This window comes from Perca flavescens, chromosome 15 (assembly GCF_004354835.1).
Source record: "Perca flavescens isolate YP-PL-M2 chromosome 15, PFLA_1.0, whole genome shotgun sequence".
NCBI lineage: Eukaryota > Metazoa > Chordata > Actinopteri > Perciformes > Percidae > Perca > Perca flavescens.
The window spans coordinates 18,068,920-18,090,797 of record NC_041345.1 but is presented as its reverse complement, the minus strand read 5'-3'; the positions used below and the strand labels follow the sequence as shown (position 1 = coordinate 18,090,797).

The window sequence follows — 21,878 nt, the reverse complement described above, 5'->3', positions numbered from 1 at the left end:
AAAAGATAACTCTGCACAGATTGTATAACATTAATTACATTTTATTTTACTCAATTATACAGTTGTCAACATACAACAAATCAGTACAGAGGCACGTTCAGTTCACATTGAGTAATAAGCATTGCGACAACACTGGTAAGGTTTCTGGTTGTCTGGAGAACTTCTCTATTTCTGTAACATTCACATAATAGATGACACTAGTGATGGTTGCCACACATTTTCTTTTGGACCGCAAATTGTGGGGAAAATGTATCATTTTCTTTTACTTCAAAGAAAATTAAAGAAGAGAGTTTTGTCCTGCACTCGGAGTCTAATGATTATGAACAGATTGTCTAAATAAAATTACTGTCCACTGGATACAAATATAGCAATCTGAAAGGGGTGTCACATTTCCTAAGGTGAGACTTATACTGTCTGTCTCATACATGGTTTTATTCAAATAAAAATAGATTGAGCAACATGTTAAATATTGGGCATGTAATGAACTTTAAAATCCCTAGACTGAAAATTCACTATACACATTTAGACATTCATGTGAAAAAATATGTTAAGATATTAAATATATCGTTGCATTTAACTGCTAAAATTATTTGCCATCTTATAGTGCTGATACAGACATATTGTAATAATAATAATTCATGTTATTGTTATGGGATTAGTGCATTCATAAAATAAAAAAATAAAAAGCTTTCCACTAGCTGAGAGAGAATATTTCCTGGGGACAGCAGCACCTGTCAGGAATTACTCATAAAATGGTCCCTTTTGCCACAGTAAGCGGACTTCAATCACTTGTGTATCAAAAGCATTAAATATAATCAAAACTATAACATTCTTGAACCATTTCATTTCTACTATTAATACAACCATACATAAATAAAGCTCTGATCTACAGTATGTTCTCATATTATAGGCATTATTGCACTACATGTTCACTCCTTGTAGCAAGCTCATGATTCTCAAGTGGCACAATGAAGAGAACTGCACAGAGACACAATAGTCTGTGATACATGCTAGGTTAATACAACAAGGATATATGTTTGGGATAAATAACAGTACTTCACTAGCCATAAGAGTGGTGGTGGTCAGTCGTTGAATAATTCACTTTTACTCCCTCACCTGTACCTCATCAGATTCATCTTCAAATCTCAGTCAGACATTGTTTTACTGGAGCTTCACAGTTGACCACGTTTTACTTAAATTCACAGAACTGCAGCACTGACAGCTTTCCAAAACTAAAAACATTCTCTTTTTCTTTTGAATATTTGCAATTTATAGCTATATTAATAGTAACATGTTCCCTATATTGCGCCACTGCTTCCGGGTGACAGATCACAGTTTGGTTGTGTGAGGAGTTGACGGCTGGGGTGAGGTGATTTCGGGGACCGAAGGCTGACACTCTCTGGTTTAGTCCCTCTGATTACATGGACATATGTTCTGGGAGCACATAGGAGATGTCATCCCAGGGGTGGCGATACAGACCCTGCTTCAGCCTCTTCTGGTCCAGGTAGTGTCCTGAGGAGATACGAAGAGGAAGGATTGATTGTCATACAAGGTAGAAGTGTTTGCAATCTTGCATACGTTACCGTAGCAGTGTGTCAGCACACAGAAATGACTCACCAATAAATCCCATGCTACGTCCCAGGACAAAGATGCCATTCAGAGCTCCAATTTCCACAAACTCATCCGCTTCATCCCTGTGGTGGGCATGATGGACAACAAGGATAAGAGTTGATGAATTTAAAAAGATGGCTGCACACAGTGTAGGCCTTAAGGCTGTTTTATGCTTCTGCGTCAAATTGACGGCGTACCCCCGCAGACCCCTCTGCGTCTAAGCCGGACCCTACGCCCTAGTCTGACATGCACCTCTCGAAAACACGTTGCTTGGCCGTGGCTGGGTAGCATTGCATTTCCCAACTCATTTCCTGGTTCTGTGCACAAGTATAAACATCAGGCCACTTACGTAGGCTACGGCGAAAGCTCTGCGTGGAGCCTCCGCAGAACCATCAAACAGGCTTTATAGTACTTATATTGTACCTAAACTCAGACATATTGACAATGAGTGAAGTGCAGGCAATTTATAGCAATTTTGGCATTAAGTGGTCATTTTTAGTATGGACAAATACAATGATTTGTGGTAGTATTTCATCCCACAAATTTATTATATTAATGTATAAATGACTACACTTATGTACATTTGGCTCTAAATTACTGCAAGGCATTATGAAACAGAAGCATGAAAACAAAGATCTGAGTTGTCAGCCTTGGATCTCCATTCTCCTGCTACATGGCTTCACCATAGAACTGTAACTTGAATGCCTGTTTCTCTATTTTGTCTTAAATATAGTAAAGATGTGTGACAAACAAGGTGTAAACTGTATAAATACATTGTAAAGATGAACAGACAGTATTTATTGGCTCACCGTGTAAAGCCACCACAAGTCCTGAGCAAATCCACAAAGGCCACACCAATGAAGCCGTCCACATTCAGGATCAAATTGGGTTTCTAATACAACAAAATCAACACACCGGGAAAAGAGGATTTTAAAAAAAATGGAGCACATCACGGTTTACTAAAGGCTGTGAATGACAGGATGAAGTGATAAATCTTACTTTGGATGTGGTGATCTTCTCTACATCTAGAGCGTAGTCCAGCAGCTGGGTGGAGGGGAAGTGCTGCTTCACAAAGTCCTTCAAGATCTGGACTCTCATGTCTGGATTGTTAATCTGGGGAAGCATTCAATCAATCTGATTTCCCTCTATCTCTAGTATTGGTCCTTTACAGTATATTTTTAGCAGTGTAGTACAGCCCTGTTCTCTGTGTTATTCAATAATAACTCTGATTTAAAAGATCATTCTGCTGCTGTCCGCACTGGATACACACATGCTGAAGATCCATGGTACTCACCGACTTGACTCTATGTCCAATGCCCATGATCAGCTTGCCATCCTTCTTCATCTTGTTGACAAACTCCATGGGCAGCATGCTGCTGTCAAAAGCCTTGCTGAACTGCTTTGCTGCAGCATCCAGAGCACCTCCAAAGCGGTCACCCTGGAAAAGGAAAAACACGTGCTCATGGTGGACTTTTGCAGGTCAGTAAATCAAGTACATGAATCACAGGCTAAGTGTCTTACAATGGTGAGAAGGCCGGAGGTGAGGCTGGAGATGAGATCTTTGCCAGCTCGAGCACAGACAATTGTGTTGTGGGCGCCGGAAACAGCAGGGCCATGATCAGCGGTCACCATCAGGCACATCTCAATAAACTGGCAGGCATACCTCGGCAACCTGCACACAAAAGGGGTAAAAAAACAATGGTTATGTGGTACAAGGATGTCTCACGATTTTGTTTATCACAACTCCTGGGTTAAGAGGTTTAAAGGCTGACCTCCTCTGGAACCACAGAAGCCCTAGAGTTCCTCCCAGGCCTATTTCCGACTTGAAGACCTCAGTGATGGGCATGCCTGCGTAGATGAGCTCCTGACCCCTCTCGTCACAGATGCTGGTCATGAAGGAAGCAGGCTTACGGATCAGACCAAGCTCCTGCAGGGCAAGAAAAAAGGAAAAACTTTACTGAAGGGCTGGCCAATCAATATTATATCGACATCGACATATGAGGCTAGATATCGTCTTAAAATTTGGATATTGCAAATCGTGATATGCCGTGAAGAACTGTTTTTAAAAGGCTGCATTACAGTAAAGTGATGCAAATATCTGAACTAACCAGAATTATTATCTGTCAACCCTAAAATATCGCCGCAATATCGACATTGATGTATTTGGACAAAAATATTGTGATATTTGATTTTTTCCATATCGATAAACTCAACTTTACTGCATCATCTGATAGCCAGGAGCTTTATTCAACCTGTTCACAGGCTTACTCACTCGTGCCCAAGAGTAATCCATCGGGACAGTGGGAGGAGGCATCTCTTCAGCTGGCTGAATAACTCCTTTGGCAACAAGGTCATCATAAACAGAACTGCATAGATAACACAGAAGACTCAGGAATCATTATAAAAGAATACATTTTTTTGTCATTATATATATTTACAACATATATTTATAGGAGCATGTTGAATTGAAGGAATGAATATGACAATGTGCACTGACTTGATGATCTCTCCCAGCTCATCAAAGCTCTTGGGGACAAAGGCTCCAGCCTCCTTCAGAGCCATGTTCTTAGCCACTGCGGTCTCAGAGGCATGGCTGGCACAAGCTCCTGCATGGCCGAACTGAACCTGAGGGGGGGGGGGGAAGAGGACAAAAGGTGCAACATAGGTCAGACATTTTATTAAAAATCTCTCATTGTGCAATGCACCAGACTCCACATCTGCCCTCTCACCTCAGAGGAGAACATGGTAGCACAGGTGCCAATACACCAGCACACCACTGGTTTTGTGATCCTGCCCTGTGTGATAGCCTCGCAGATCTTGTACTCCTCTGTGCCTCCAATCTGTGGAAGGCAGAGACAGATTCAGGATGTAGAAAATCAATAAAGCTGCAGGCACCAGTGTGTGTAGACTTGTTCCTCACCTCTCCCAATACAACAATCATTTTTACTCCAGGAGTGTCTTGGTAGCGCAGCACATGGTCAGTAAACACAGAGCCTGGGTATCTGCAGAAAAGACCAAAATTTAAAAGGCCAATTCAAACCCACATGCTTACATACTGCAGATAAAAGACATTTTTACACAGTTACATACCTGTCCCCACCAATGGCCACACCTTCAAAAACACCGTCAGTGGTGCGCGAGATTATGTTGTTGAGTTCATTGGACATGCCACCTGAGCGGGACACGTAGGCCACACTGCCTGGGCGATAGAGCTTGGAGGCGAGGATGTTATCCAGCATGCCTCCGGTGTTCCCGATCTTAAAACAGCCTGGCTTAATTCCTCCAACCTGGACAAAAACACAGACGCAGAGAGTGCTGGTTTGCTCAGATAAAAGAACATTAAAGAAGTAGGGCTGTCATAATTAACGCGTTAATTTTTGCGTTAATTTTTGCGTTAATTTTTTAATATTTAACTCGTTAAAAAAAATTAACGAAATTAACGCAGCTGTGTTTGTTTACTTCAGGTGGCGGCTGAGAAACGTAATACGTCTACATAACAGCAGGCGGCGCTACTCTGTATTGTTGCCCAAGTAATGAAAACCGGCAGCTGATTGGACGAACGCGTCACATGGGTTTGTTTTCTCCGGAAATCCAAAGCCAGACTGTCATGGCGGCCGTTCAGAATACGATCTCATATTGTACTAAGATAGTTCACTGAAACATGTTTCTGAAAACATTTTAAGCGAGAAATAGGCCGTGCAGTTGCTGAATCTGTCTTCATTTCAGAAGATTTTCGTCAGATTTTGAGAGACTAGTCACCTCATTCCGCTCGCCATTTCCGGGTGAGTCCCGACTGCCCTGCCGCCAACTGAACATAGGCTCGTTGGAGATGAACTGCGCCTCGCCTGTAAAGTGGACGAGAGCAGGCGACAGCAGCCGGGGACGGTGACAAAAATCTGCTCTCAAGTCAGACAGTTTCTAGCCGTTTCCAGCAGCCTTCAGCAGGACTAAGCCAAATTGTTGCTGCTGTTTTTCTGAAAGATATTAAACATTCTGAACTTAGCAGAACCTTTCCTTGTTTGTTTTTTTCTTCATATTTGCAAAGTTAAGTGATTTAGCATTTAAATATCCATTATTATAAGCTTCAGTCTCAATTTAAAAAAGCGATTAATTGCGATTAATTACAGCAAATTGTGCAATTAATTAGTTAATTTTTTTTAATCAATTGACAGCCCTAAAAAGAAGTAAAGAGATAAAAGAAGTGAAGCAAGACTAACGGTTGCTGGTCCAATGATTGTAACACCCTTCTCATCTGCAACCTTGATGATCTTCCTGGTATGGGCTTCAGGGATTCCCTCAGCAATGATGGCAATGGTGTGAATCTGAAAGCAAATGAATAGAAAGGCTCAACTTTATTCCTCAGCTGTTAAATACCTTGCAGATGGTGCAGGATGATGGTGCGTTATACCTGTGGGTACTGCATGGTCTCCATGGTGCTATCAAAGGCTGAACGCAAAGAGGCAAAGTTGATGAGCACGTCCACATCTGGGTGCTTCTTCATGGCGTCACTCATGTTCTTATAGACGGGGATGAGGATCTCTTTATGGCCCCAATAGTACTTCTGTTTGTGGTCTCCACTGAAAGGCAGCCATGCAGAAAAGACATTTGTCAAACAGTGAAAGGACACCGTTTACTTAAGAGATTTTTATTACATTAAATTAATTATTATGAATTAAGAGCAATGACATCAGAACAAAGTAAACACAAACAAAAGAAGGACAGAGCACACTTACGTGAACGGGTAGACCATGGCTGCGACAGATGGCTCATCTCTGGAGCAGACATAGTCAAAGTCCAGCATGCCCTGTACTGCCCGAGTCTGCATACCCCACACTATAGACTTGGTGTGTTTGCTGAAGAGGTTAGTTGCCTTAGCTACAGGGGGAGGAAAGACACTGGATGAAGTTAAAAATAATAATTATGACACCACTGACATAAGGATTAACAGAGGTCCATGAGCCTTTTCAGGCGTCAATAAGATCAATAAAGTAGACAGAAAAACTGGTTCAGCGCCATTAAGCTTCTTTTTTTTTTTTAAACATAATTACAACAAACAATAAAGACATGTTGAGCTTTGGATTAGGTGTGTATGTGTCTGTATAAATCCTATATATCAGTACAATGAACTTCCAATTTAATGAGTTTGGATTGCAGAGTCCTTCTGCTGTCCAAAGGGGGAGCTATAATACCTAAACTCAACCATGTATGATCACAAGGTCTGCACCTATCACGCTGCCCTGCGGTGGACCCATGCATGAAAACACATCAAAGCCTTAGCATTCACAGTACAAAGATTTCCCAGTGCAATATGTGCGTATGTGCGTGTGTGCGTGTGTGTGTGTGTTTTTTTACCAATGGGAGCTCCAGCTTTGACCTTCTTGGCTGGTGAGCCCTCAAGTCTGGCTCTGTTTTCAGAGAAAGAAGCAGTTCTGCTGGATACTGGGGTCTGGAAATGAAAAAAGAAGCACAGGTGTGCGTGCTAATGAGGACAGCTCTGTTGAGAAAATGATATGCTTTAACTGTAAAAACTGGCAAAACAGTGGTCCTTTATACAGGGTTGTACAGCTTCATAAGAGTAAAATTCAAACACTTTGACTTTTGTCATTTAAAAAAAGTTTTGGTTTACATGAGTTATTATGTAGATGAAACACCAGATTATATTGAAAATCAAGTATTTTTTCAAGGAGTATATTCAAAGTCAAGCATATTCCTAACTTTAACCTTAAGCATTTCCAAACTTTCAAGACTTTGTACGAACCCTGTTTATATAAGCTTGAAAGAGCAGGGTAGCCTCAAACCTTCAGGTCATTTTATAAGACAATACCTGCATACAAGTTACACAGTGAGTCTTAGTGTTCTTGATTTGTCATGCCATTGGCCACCCAAGTAGAGCTTCGGATGAGCAACTAGATGTTAAGTGCTTTAAGCTTTAGAGTGGAAACTTTCATTCAATTCTTAAACAAAAGCTTTAACAAAATGTGGTCATATAATTTCATAATAAATAATGCATACTTTTTGTTGACTTTTTTAATAGTCTTACTTTATCTGAACAATGTTACATTATACTATTATATGGAAGTATAATGTTTAATTTGTCCATGTCATTTTTATATCTACCTCTTCATTTGAAGCAAATAAATGCATGTATGTGCACACATGTGCAGGCACACACTCACTTTTTCTGAAAGCCTAATGGCTGCCTCGGGGCAGCTGCAGTGCATTACCGACTGCGGCCACGCGAGTATTTGAGTGAGAGTAGCACACAATGCTCTTATACAAAAGAGCCATTGGGCTTCTGACAACCCGGTTCACTAAAAGGACGAGACAGTAACTGAAACAGAGGCTGTGGCATGCAAGTCTTCTGCTCACTCTGTCACTAAACTGCACAGCACTATTGGTGGAGTTGATAATGTAAATTCACTGCACAGTGAGCAGACACCACATCATGACGGCCTATTCGTCTCCGTGGAGTCAGTGTGTGTCATACCGATGTGCTGCCACTGGAGTTGAGAAGAAAGTTGGCAGTGTGGGCTGCAACAGGAGGCTGGTTGGGGATTGGCCGGTGGCCCAGTGCCATGCCAACAATGGCAGTCATGTGAGTTTCTGTGCCAAAGACATGGATGGGGATCCCAGTTGTCTTGCCTGAGGAGAGCAGGCAGAAGCAAATTAAGTGTGGTGTATGAAAATCAGCATTTGCTTGCAGATACAAATGCCCTCATGCCCTCGAAATAAGATAAATATAAATCAGTGTAAAGTACATCATACAACATACCGACTTCTCCCATCACTCTGAGACCTTCCTGGTAGTTGGGGCCTCCACGACGAACAAATATGGTGACCTCATGCTCCTTCAGTGGCACCTGATAGTCTCTGATGGCCCGAACAATCCCCTAGCAAAGACAAGGATCTGCTCAGTGAGTAACTTGATATTGAGTAAGTAATATTAAGGCTACTACATAAACAAAAAGGCAGGGCGGTACTTTACCTTAAATGTTGCTGCAACATTTGTGAAGTTTGCAATGCTTCCCCCAATGATCAAAACCTTTCCTGGAAAACATTATTATGGAAACTTTATTTATTTATTTATTTATATTTATATAAAAAGAGACCACTTTGAGTACAAAGAAAGCTGTTTTCCTACCGTCAGGGTGCTTTTCTCTGGTCATCAGAGACAGAATAGTCTTGGCGTAGTCATAGGTCTGCTGTTCGCTTGGTGCTCCTGAATACTCCCCATAATTGGCCAGCTCGTTGACGCCACCCAGGTCACAGATTGTGTCACTAGGAGAGTTTTATATATTAGTCACCCACACAGAGGAAAAAGCAACAGCAACAACACCTGTGTGTCTTCTATGCTGGGACAGTCATACCAATATTTTAAGAAAAATGAAACGAATCAGCGTCTTAACTTGCATTAAACACTAAATGCACTTTTTTCATCTGCTCTGAATTAATACTGCACTGCAAACAGACACAACGACTTAAGTGTGCCCAGAGGGAATAATTAGTCATGGCTGATGTACATGTCACGCTTTACACCTCCGACAGACGACACTGCTCATTCCTCAAGACTCTCACTAAAATGTCAACATCTAAGAATCCAATTTAGCAGTCAGCTGAACAGGCATGAGTCTGAGCTGCTGCACCATCAGTCTCACTACTGCATTACTGGCATACACTCCTAAAGCTAAACTCAGTTATGCGTAGTGTAAATCATGTAATGAGGATAAAGTCAGGGGACAATTTAAGCAGCCAGAAGAAAACATCCAATTGAATTATTTTTAGATCCATGGCTACTGGCATCTTATTTATTCAGGCTTTGCTTTATGTAGCCCTATTCTGGCACTGTGACTGGGTACCTGTACACCACTGAGGCACCTCCTCCTGCCACCATGGTCCAGATCCTGCCTCGGGGGTTGAGCAGGGTCAGTTTGAGGCTGGCCCCACTCTTGGCATCAAGGTCGGCAATGTAGGCCTCCTGCAAAAGTGAAAGAAAACAGTCAATGAAGAGGTGAGAGGCAGGTTATATGAATGCTACAGAAGCAGGTGTGTGTGTGTGTGTGTGTGTGTGTGTGTGTGTGTGTGTGTGTGTGTGTGTAGCCTTAATCAGAGCAGGACTTGCACAAGCACCTCTCCATTTGGCCACAATTTATTTCCTGTGCTTGCATTGATTTTTAAAGAGCTATTAGTTGGAAATATTGTAGAAATGTTAGGAGTGAGAGTGGATGTGATGTGCATCAGTGGTTGTTTGTGACTGTCAGGGCCACAGCTGGTGGCTGAGAGTAAAAAAAAGCTCCCAATCAAAGGCACCCGCTGTCCCTCATCTCCACTCTAGACTCACAGCAGCCAATTAGACCAGCCCGTCTGGTACACAGACAGTACATCTCAAACCAGCTCTTACGCGCATCAGCCAAACGTAGAAAAAAAGTCCTGTATACATATTATTGAGCTCGTGCAGGTGATTTAGACACTGAGGAGTTTTAAAAGACAGATCAGATCTTTTCTCACAAAGCATCTCATTACAGTATAGTAAAGGACATCAACATATTGAGCTTTTTCCCCTCTTTGGAGCTATGTAATGCTGACAGATTGGAATCTGGTGGATTGCTAAATCTGTCTTTCCATTCCTCCCTCACCTCAGGATAGGCCTCCCTGCCGAACGGTGGAGGGAACTCCACGTCACCCCACTTGGCCTTGCAGATATAGTCAGCTGTGGCATCGATCTTGGCTGCCATGTCCAGCACGTAAACTCCATCTTTTGTGACCACTGAGAGAAAAGGGAGAAGAAAAAACAAGTGTTGCAATCTATACTCCTACAAGGTTTACAAACACCCACCCACCGAGTTTCATTATGTTAGCCTGGGAGGACCGTACTTGGGCGCAGGTGACCACAACCTTCCGGCTGTCCCTGCAGGAGGTGGAAGGAAAGCGTAGATGGGGAGGAGGTTGTATGAAATCAAAGCAGGGACAGCCGGTCTCAGCAGCCCTGCTACATCAACAAAAACAGCTGCCAGAAGGCATTCTCGTGCCCAATTACTCCATTATAAATACGCGCTGCCTTCATCAAACAGGAAGGGCATGAATTATTTAATGGTTTCCTCCCTCAATGTAAAAAAATGGGGCAGAATAAACTTCTGCCTCTTGGTTTTAAGATGAGGTTTTATTATTGATGTTTTCATCTCAGATTTCCTTTTGATGTCCCCTTTCCAATTTCATAATCTGATAACATATTTATGAATCTGCGTTGGAAAAAAATGTGTATGCCATCGTGATTGCTCGTTCAGACATAAAACATCAATGTACTAGGGATTTAAGAAAAGTAAAACAAACAAAAAACAACCTACCTAGTGGATTGATCTCCAGGTATGTGAAGAACAGGTCCTCATACAGGTTGAAGAGCCCAACAATGAAGCTGGCCAGGACCCTGCAGAGAGACAACATTCAACACATGAAACCTCTTTGGATCTGTTGCTGCAGCACCAGAATTGACGGTGGATGTAAAACTAATCATGTTCCAATATAAAAAGGAGTTATTGTCACGTTACAGCTAAAATAATTAGTTGATTAATCGATCGACAGAAAATCAATTTGTAACTATGTAACTATGTCACTTTTCAAGCCAAAGTACCAAACATTTGTTGGTATTGGCTTTCTAAATGGGAATATATTCTGCGTCTCTTGTGAGGAATTGAATTGCTTTAGGTTTTGGGCTGTTGGTCAGAGAAAACGACTCTGGGAAATTGTAATATCTATTTTGTGACTATTTTTTTAAATTTTGTGGACAAAACATTTGATTAATCACGAAAATAATTTGTAGATTGACTATGAACATAATTAGAATAGATGCAGCCCTTAAAGGTGTAGGATCACTATCACATTAATAGTTAACTGAATGCATAAATGGCCATTTAATCATTTTCTAACTTGCTAAATATACACAGCATTGTAAAGAACACACACACACACACACACACACACACACACACACACACACACACACACACACACACACACACACACACACACACACACACACACACACACACACACACACACACACACACACACACACACACACACACACACACACACACACACACACACACACACACACACACACACACACACACACACACACACACACACACACACACACACACACACACACACACACACACACACACACACACACACACACACACACACACACACACACACACACACACACTTTTATGAAGACAGATTAGCTGTCAAAATGCTCTACCTGCGATCTGGTGCTGATGTTAATACAAAACATACTGATCTGTAATCTGAATGGATTTATTCTCTCTCATTCTAGGTAACTAGGACTACAGTTGAAAATTAGCCAACTGGCTAACACTGGCGCATTTACAGAAATGTTGATTAATGTGCATTGTCCTAATCAAAATAAATAAATCCTAAATCCTCTGAATTCTAAACATAACTATCACCCACACAACATGTGTTCGGTACAGAATAAGCCTTTAAATCAGACAAATAGCAATTAAAATCCCTCTATATAAACTATAAAAAGTTTATATAAAACGTCACCATGTTGAGTTATTCTGAACCAAACAGCTGTTAGATCAGCTGAGAGCCAGGCGTTTCCCATCATGCCCTGGGTCCGCCTGGGTCTTGCAGGTGGTGAAAAGCAACTGCGCTGCCTGCATCTCAAACCTGCGGCCGCCTTGTGAGGTTATCGTTGCCGACGTGTGCATGACGTCAGAGCAAGTCGGACACAACTCTAACCGGCATGCATTGGGCTGCGATCGCCGGTGATCGATTCTGCGCAAACCTGGCTCATCTCCAACAAGCCTAGTAGTCCTTACCTAGGTACTGCAAATGTGCGACTCCCAACAAAGATGAAACAGAAGTGAGATGCCTCACTCTGTAGCTAAAACAGAGAGCTCAACACACAGGGTGAAAAGAGAAGCTGCAGCAATGTGCAGTACAACAAAAATATGGTGTTTTTTGTTAAATCATGAAAACCTATTCTGGTACAACCTCTAAATACAATTATGAACCAGAAAATGCACATAATACGAGTACTTTAATACTGGGCTATGGAATACAATGTTCCTGTACAACATATGCCTGGTGATTTAAAAAAGAAATGGCATGGCCATCATACATTATTATATACTAGTAATTATATTAGATATATATCATCTAATTTCCACATAATTCAAACCATGACAAACTACAGGCAATATCATTGACATATTGTTAAGGTTGAACTGGACAGGAAACAGTCCACCCTTAAATTAGTTGCATTAGAGAAGGAAAAATCTAATTTACTTCTTCCTTAACATGTCAAAACAGAGCAGTGAGGAGAGGGGGGTTGCAGGAGGAGGTGGGGGAGGCAGTATTTTGCTCTCCTGCCTGTCAAGTGTGCCAGCAGCTCTGAACCTTTGTAACCATGTCAGCTTGTTGTCAGGACTCTGACTGGCCTGCGGGGGAAAACTATGACCAAATCCCTGAGTGACTCAGCTTACTGTGTCTGCTTTTGATTGGAGGGCAGGAAAACTGGCCAAGTGCCACTTTTGTTTTTAATCCAAAGTGAGAGGAGAAAAGTGTATGGGGTGAGCTGGGGTTGGCAGAGTGATTTCTAGGGCAGCTTCTTCAATGTCAGCCAAGACAGCGAGTCTGGCCAGAATCTGCCATCTCCAGAGGACTGCTGGAGAGATAGATGGGAGGGAGTGAGCCACTGTATCGCACCCATCAAAATAAACGGACGTGCTCTGAATGTGGCTGTAGTGTTAAAAAAAAGGCTGGGGGTGGAGGCTGTATGAAGCAAGGCGAAGCAGAGGAGAGTCATTTGTCTAATGGAAATCCTCCGCCCATCTCCACCTGCTCCGCCCACATTTACTGCCAATATCAAAATGCTTTCTCTCATTTGTATGACCCTCTTATTTTCTGGCCTTTTTTTGGATCTTTTTAATATCAGTAGTTTAGTGTTGAGCTACCCAAATACATTGGTATTAAAGTGCATCTTGTGCTTTTGTTTTGAGAGCACAGAGTTAATGTTTCAAAATAAAATACCTTTTATTTGTCATTTGATAATCAGTTTGACATGGAAATCATGCATCTAAACAGCTTGCACATATGAACTTCAACAATAAACAGCTAATTTTGGGTGTATGAATATACACTGACATGCAATAAGACATGCTTTCTGCATGGGTATCAAAGTTCTACAAAAGCCAAATATGCACCAGGTGCAATCAATCAATATAAAAAAGAAGATCATTCTATTAATATTAAGCTTATAAAATGTAATTTCAATTTGGAATATTATCACAAAGCCGATCTCCACCTTAGCATACGATGCAAGCAACACAAACACAAACTATATCACAGAAAATTGCCAGTGTTAAATAAATACATCTCTAACACAGACCCACTATAAGCTTAAATCGGTTATATTGCATTTGATTCTACATGTATTATATTGACTTGTCAATATTATGTCCACTTCCAGCATTTTTTACTCTCTATCAGTGACACAAAGCTAAAGTTTTGCATGCGCTACAAATACTTTTTTTTTTCCTAACTCACCCTTTCTTGTCTTTTGGGACGTGAGTCAGCAGCTCTTTCTTCACAGAGTCTTCACTGATCTTTTCATCCACCCCAATTAACAGCTTTTTCGCCTTGGCATCCACATCTCCCACATCCACCCCTCCCTCATGGTGAAACAGCACATAGTCGCCCTCGCGGGTGGCGTAAATGCACACGTAGAACTCCTCCTCCTGAACAAGGGGCCGTTAAAATGACACAGACATCAGTTACAATGTTTCTTTGTTTTATATTTTGTATTATCACTGCTTCTAGAGTATAAATAAGGCATGATGAGACAGTAGATTTGTAACGAGTGCTTTACCTGCTTATGGGGGACAAATGGCTCGATGAGGAAGTTCTTGAGAACACCCTTGGCTTTTCCCACCTGAGGATCAACAAAATAATTACCTTAAGAAATTAAATGCTAAGTAGAAAATGTATTAGCATTAACTCCCATGGGTTAAAAAAAAAAGACATTACAGGATCTGACGGGTCTATAGATTGTGGGCGTTTCCATATTAATGAATCAGTCCCAACACATATTTTCAGACATTCTTTCATGGACTGGTGGGAGGAGGGGACAAAAGGTATATTAAATCCAAATGATTAAATATGCAAGTCAATTACCGTTTCAAAAGAAAATAAGGAGACAGGTTGAGAAGCAGGAGAAAGAAAATGTCATGTATTGCTCTCTGCAAAGCCCCGCTAACACAGCCATAGCTCATTTGGTGAGGCTGTCATCGTTCCTCTGTTAAAGGCCATCAGGCATAAAGTAACCAGGGACCAGCTGAGAGCAGCCAGCCGGAGAGAACAGAACAAAATAATAAAAAGCGCAGAGAGGGATTTGCCATTTTGAAGTGTGGAAATAAAAAGGATATTCGTGACGGGTGAAAAAAAGAAAAAGACAGCCAATATGACTGAAAAACCCACAAGGGTTGAACTGACCATTACTGCCTCAAAGAGGAAAAAAAGAAAAGCCATTCATGTTGTGAATGCAATTTGTGTATGAATGATTCAACTGAACCACTTACTGTATGGTAACATGATTATACAAAATTTGAAATGCTCATTTAATAAAGTGAAGCATTATGGGCAACTGCAGCATAGAATAGCATTGAGCAACCTGTGAATAACACATGGAAAGAAAGGAAGTGAAAAGGAAATGTAAAGTGGCTGAAGTTATTCACAGCTGCTGGTATCTAGTCTGACTTCCTCTAAACAGAACTACTTTGATGATTTCTATAAGATAAATTCAGAGGCCAGCTAAAAAAAACAAGAAGTAGACTAGCAGTAATAAGCAGTCAGGTAAGACACTTCTATGCAAGTGGAAACATGTTAGAATACAGTTTTCTAACCCATCATAAGACCAATGGTTGCATTAGGTTACAGATTCATACTTTTGCACCTTACACATTTCAAGACACCAGAGATAAAATAAATTAAATACTATAAAATGTCTGTCCACAACATGGTAATTTATCTGCATAATTACTTTAACTCTTTTCTAGATACAATATAAGCTGAAACACTGCCAGCAATACAGCTGTAGCCTCATGTATTCCTATATACTGCCACCAGCAGCAGCTGTCAGTTTCATCTCATCTGTGAAGAGATACCTATCCGCATTCTCAGTGCTGCAACACACACGCTGACTCTCAATGCTTTATGAACCATCCTAGTCTCTCTGTAACTTGCTTCTTGGTTTATGAGGCAAAGCAGCATCTCAGTGGCACAGTGATGTATCTATGTATCATGGTTATACTGACTGGATACATGGACTGACTGTATATCCACTAGCGCTTCAGCTGACTGGACTGATTTAGTACCGGCGGACTGATACTGAACCCCTCAGCAATCTGGGCAGCTGTTCAGGGAAACACACATCAGGCAAAACAAAACACACAAACCAAATGCATCAGTGCAGAACAGGGAAGGGGGGGGGTGAAGGAGAGGGCAACAGAAGGAAGGTCTGAATAAAGCTCTGGGATAATATTGATCGAAGAGGTGTAGAGGGGGTGGGTGAAGGCCATCGGCTGAGAACCAGCGGAGAGGGTGGATGACGTACGGTTGTCTCTTTCATGAAGCGGGACTTCAGCCACTCTCTGACGCCGTTCAGGTCCAGGTTGACGCCGACCAAGCCCAGCTTCCCTCGCCTCTTGATCAGCTGGTCCGGCTTCACCACCAGCCTCTGGAGGAGGAAGATAAATAATGGTACATTTTAGCAGGACCAAAAGGGACCTACATTTAGCCTTAACTGAAAGGCATCTAACTGATAGTTTCATTTTTTTAAAGCTGTGCAGAGAGTCTACAGTGCATTTTATGTCATGTGTTTCAGTGAGATTGCTTGTGTGATTTCTAAAGTTGCTCTGTTGCATTCACATCATGACAGAATATTTATTTGTTGAAAGTAACATGGTAATTAACTCAAACCATTATTAAAATGTAAAAATCTGTTAATGACATTTCACATAGGCCATGCACTGCTTTCTTTAGAATCAACTTTTGATTAAAGATTAATTGTTCCATGTCAAAAATACCCAAAATTAGTCAGGTGCAGTTATCATATGTGAATGTTTGTTTGCTAGTTTTCTATTAGAGTCAACCTAGTGTTTTGGACTCTTGTCCCGACAAAACAAGCAATGTGAAGTTGTCAACTTTGGCTTCAGGAAATTGTGTGATGGGCAGGTTTTACTGTTTTTTGACAATTTATGGTGTAACTGATTCAGCAATTAATCAAAAAAATAAGAAGGCAGATTAAAGAAAGAAAAGATTGTTAGTTGCATCATCACAGAAATAGGACTCCAGCACGGAAATGTGTTTGATAATTGCATTTGAAAAATTGTATTGACACAAAACTTAATTTTGTTTCCAACATGTGACAGCAGATATTTACTGATTTTGTGACATTATCATTCAGAGATATCTGGGTTCATCAGATTCACAAACGATATTCATCACCTGAAAGTTGAGATGAATGTTATTTAAGTAGGAATCTCTCCTGTCTGATGCAAACACAAAATTACATCCAACCCCCACTGACTGAGCCTGCTTCCTCTCTTGCAAGGCACATAAAGAGAATGATTTATGACAGCGGACCCATTAGTATCTGGGTGCTCGCCAGTGAGCAAAGAAATTGAGGGCCGAGGGTGGAAGTTAATGCAATTTCCTAATCAATTCTACCGCAGCACATATCTCCATGTATCTGCCCACCCCATCTTCCTCGTACCTCCCAGATAAAAACTTTCAGCCAGGAGGGAGACACAGGGGGAGAATGTCATCTTCTCCTTCAAGATGAGTCATGAAGTTATTCAATTAACTTCTATTACAGCCCGTCTATCTGCGAGTCGCTATGAAGAACAGTGAGAGTTGATCTGAAAGCAGGGCGATGTGACTGTCCTGCAACCAGAGAAGTATTTGTGCAAGAAATCGGTCCCTAGCTGAACTCTGACCTCCCTGTTGACAGAGCGAGTGAGAATTGATCTGTTTACCAATAATGAATGGAAGAGAAAAGAGCATTTTTCCACCATGTTCTCTTCTGCATTTAAGCTTACTTTCTACCAAGAATGTAACATAGCTGCTGGATCGCTCTGCTGTCTGAGACATCAGCTAACAAGTGCCAAGAGATCACTGTTCACTGCTGCCAACCCAAGTCATTTTCTCAATAAAGAGGAGATGATTTTCCACAACCTTAAGGAGGATTGCGCTTTAGGCATTTATGGGCTATACATTTGTGATATAACAAAGCTTAAGAACATCTTATTCTTTTAAATCTAATTTTGTCATGACTGGTTGTTCCGCCTCACCTGTGTGAGCAGCCACGGGTGATCTTGCGCCAGTCGGTCAAAATCGGTTTCGGCAGTCACGTTGGCATAGTGGAATCTGTTCTGAACAGCTGCCGATGTGCAGATGTGCTTGTAGAGGAACTCCTTTCCCGTCTGCTCAGAGATGGCTTTGGCCGACATGACTGTTTAGGTTAGACTGGCCTAAGAGGAGGGGTAGACAGACAGAGAGAGATGGATTGGGAGAGACATAGATGAGCAGTGAGATGGATGATAGAGAAAACAAAAACACCATGTTTGGCATCCTCTGCTGTCACAACAGTCAAGAAATGGTCTGGTAGCTAGGTACAAGACAGCATTGTAATTTGTATTGTCCATGAACTGCCTGGCATAATGCAGTTAAACTGCACAGAATTAAGAGAGACTGCTATAAAAAAAAAAATCAGATTACATACTAACTGCAGATTCAGGCCTTCTGTCCTTTTGCAGTCAGAGTTTTAGTCTGTTGAACCCAGCAAGACACAGACAGTGAAGCCAATGAAGCTAAATCCAACACGATTAGCCTCATTTTGTTTGACCTGCACACTAATAAGGTGGCACTTATTTGCCACTCAAACAATCAGGTTCCTACAGCAGAGAGTGTGCATAGTGTAGTAACTGGACTTTCACCACCAGTTTACAACTGCAAATAATCTACAGAAGGTTGATGGTCTGATGTGAACAATTAGGTAGACAGGGTTAACCCTAACCATAACCCTAAGCATAGCCAAGAAATTGTTTTTGCAGTGCATGAACTCGTGAACACGTGAGTGTAAGAATGTGCCGGAAGTAAATCAAGACATTCAATAAAAATATCATGTAATAATAGCATCCATAAATTTTATTGCAAAAGGGAGGAGTTGTGACCTTTACACTTTGGCCACATGCGTCACTCAATTAGGTCATCTCCAACAGGACCAACACGCACAGCTCACAACAGAACATCAGGGATGAATTTTAAAAATATAAAAAATATTCAATAATTTCTCCCTATGAGGACACACCAATACAGCTACTATTAGTATCAGAACAAAGCCCTGTAAAAGGTTAATTCCACCTATGAGAACTTTCATATAAATAATCATATAAAACAAAATGTGAATAAATCTTTACAGATTTCCTATTTTCTGCCTATATACATTACAGAGGCTCCTTTATCTTTCTAGAGGAGACACATAAGATGCAACATGGAATCATTTTTCTTCAATCACTTGACAAAGATCAACATAACTGGAAAATCAGTTATGTTGTAATTTAGAACTACATCACTTGCAAAGATATGGTGCAGCCGGTAAGAATGCTACTTCACTGAACCTATCCCTGAGGTTTGTCGTTCTCTTTTTACATTTTCGAATTAAACTCCCATCCTAAAATCTGGCTACTTATTGTTGCCTTGTCTGATCAGCACGAATATACTGTACATCCTGCAGAAATGCAGCTTTTGACCTGATCCAAAAGTGTTTAGGTTTGAATGTACTGGCAAATTTAAACTTACTGCAATGCCATTATAACAAATATCTGATAGTAAATACCATCTCTCCTAAATCAAAGCAAACTCTACGTTTTCTACGTGGTTCATGAAGCTGAAAGCCCTGATGTTGGCTCAAATAGGACTCCCTCCTCCTCCACTGCTGCCCTGGCAGCAATTTCTTAAATGGATTAATGGGACTGTCATGGACCTTTCACACTAGTGATCATCGTCCCTGAGTCACCACGGCACTGGTTCCAGGCCAGGCGAACATTATTCAAAGCTCAGGTTCCATATATCATCCACATTCTCTGTACAACTGACCTGAGGTATTACATATCACTGCTTCACATCAGCAATAACAGATAACTGATGATGATGATGATGATGACGCACCATTACATCTAAAAAAAAAAATGGGGTGATGGATGGTCAGTTAAGTAAAAAAGATGAAAGTTGTAGCTTCATATTCCCTTTTAACTTGAACACTTCCGACCAACACAAAACATGCAGGACATTGCAAAGGGATTGGGTCATATAGAGAGAAAGGTTTCAGACAAGTGCTCATTCATTTACCAACCGGTTAGACAGAAATGTATTTGTTTGGCAAATATCCACGTCACCATTTCAAGAAATCTTTGTTATTATATTATATTATATTATATTATATTATATTATTAAACTTGACCATCACGATGTAGCAGGAGTGCAGGTGTAACGTTAACGTTGGTTGACTAACGTTCTCGTTAAGCAGTTAGACTTGTTTTACATGTTTTGTCAGAGAGAGACAGAAAGAAACAGGGAGAGTTAGGGGACACAGTAAAAAAAGAAAAGTATTTGCTTATTTTAAAAACAATAAGTAATTTACCTTTTTCTTCCTTTGGCGGTTCTAGAAGTTTTTTTGCGTATGTGAAATTTCTCGGCAATGTGGCTTCCCTCTTACAGACTGTGGATAGCAGAGGTGCCGGCGGAGAGCTTCCTGGGAGTTTTGTCTCCATAGCCCATCTGCCGATAGGCTTGGCTGATGTTTCCTTGCTTCTGATTGGTTCTTTCAACACCATGCTCTATTGCTGCCTTCAGGGACACTGGGAAATATGGAAATTAAGAGGTGGGAAGCACACGAACACAGAGGGGCAAATACTGTCATTCTTATGGGCAAATAAGACAACGTATTTTATATATATTATATATTATTTCCACCAATGTTGCTATTATGTTTGATCAAAAGCACAAGAATGTTCCACAAACTTCATGTTTGATTACACACACACACACACACACACACACACACACACACACACACACACACACACACACACACACACACACACACACACACACACACACACAACTTATGGAGAAAAAAGGTCGGATGTTGATTGGTTGATATTGACCTGCACTTTGAGGTGAATATAGAGCACCAGTTCATGGTCTTTTACATGTCCTTATCCTAAAACTGACCTAAACCAATACCAGCTATTTTAGTTTATGTGGAGAGTAAACGCACTTATGTCTCTTTTTAAATTTGGAACACGATCAGTTAATTCAGTAATTCCTAACCAGGGGTGCCTCAGGTGATACTTCTGCTGTTGCCAGGGGGTATTTAGAAAGATTGTGGAGCAGCCCAACAAATTTAAAATAAAAATAGAGATTATGATTTGAATTTTATTTTAAATCAGGTGGTAATGAATACATCATAGAAAGATACAGCTAAACATATTGCATAAGTAGCTGAAATGGCTAGATAAAAGTACGGACTAAATAGTTCCAACAGCAAGCTAAAAGTAATGGATAAATGGTTGAAACATCCATCCAGCTTCCATCAAAGTAGATGTAGTACTGTAGTACAATTTCTGGCCAAACCAACCTAAATATTGACAGTTCAATTGTGTGAAAAAGTAACTATATCCACTTTTGTATAATGAATAGTGTTTTACATTTGGAATACAATTGGGAATTGATGAAGGGGTACATGAGTTCATCTGACAGGGCTGTGGGTGTACATTGGACCAAAAAGAAGATAGGACTTTATTAATTTGTTGGTGAAATTCATAAGCTGTCTAGTACAATACACAAGATGAGTACTTTTTCTGTTTAAACTTTAAGTATATTTTGATGCTAATACTTTTGTACTTTTTCAAAATCTGAAATACTTTACTTCCGTGTACTTCTCCCACTAGTTTTTATATGAACTGTAGTATAAAATGTCTAACCCTTTGTGTCTTTCCAGACAGCAGGAGCAGTATTTGTCGTAGATTGTGTTAGAACTGTGGCTGTCACTCATAAGATGCAAATGTAACCTGACAAGAATTATAACTATTATGTAAAGCACACATGCAGTATGATAGAATTTGTGGATGCTAACCCGATTAAATAAGAGGTGTGATGGGTCAGAAATTGAGTGT

General features: G+C 40.8%; 1 protein-coding gene across 1 annotated transcript; it reads right to left on the bottom strand.

Annotated features, from left to right (window-relative positions):
• Positions 1–25: 25 nt before the first annotated feature.
• On the bottom strand, positions 26–20,477 carry aclya (ATP citrate lyase a). Its single transcript, XM_028599786.1, has 28 exons — positions 20,342–20,477; positions 17,991–18,170; positions 16,253–16,375; positions 14,510–14,572; positions 14,188–14,378; positions 10,953–11,032; positions 10,245–10,375; positions 9,468–9,586; positions 8,753–8,889; positions 8,597–8,658; positions 8,384–8,501; positions 8,099–8,253; positions 6,964–7,057; positions 6,345–6,486; positions 6,020–6,188; positions 5,829–5,933; positions 4,702–4,898; positions 4,532–4,613; positions 4,341–4,451; positions 4,109–4,236; positions 3,884–3,977; positions 3,384–3,538; positions 3,133–3,283; positions 2,906–3,049; positions 2,611–2,724; positions 2,421–2,503; positions 1,618–1,694; positions 26–1,512 (listed from the first exon to the last, which is right to left on the bottom strand). The coding sequence occupies exons 2-28, from the start codon at positions 18,147–18,149 to the stop codon at positions 1,418–1,420; spliced, it is 3,279 nt and encodes a 1,092-aa protein (XP_028455587.1). The 5' UTR covers positions 18,150–18,170; positions 20,342–20,477; the 3' UTR covers positions 26–1,417.
• Positions 20,478–21,878: the final 1,401 nt, after the last annotated feature.

Excerpts from the sequence above, each read along its gene's own strand:
- aclya (XM_028599786.1), bottom strand. The coding sequence starts at position 18,149 with ATGTCGGCCAAAGCCATCTCTGAGCAGACGGGAAAGGAGTTCCTCTAC. Across the intron at positions 6,487-6,963 it reads CAAAGCTGGAGCTCCCATTG|CTAAGGCAACTAACCTCTTC; the intron begins GTAAAAAAACAC and ends CTCCCCCTGTAG. Across the intron at positions 4,614-4,701 it reads GTGGCCATTGGTGGGGACAG|ATACCCAGGCTCTGTGTTTA; the intron begins GTATGTAACTGT and ends TCTTTTCTGCAG.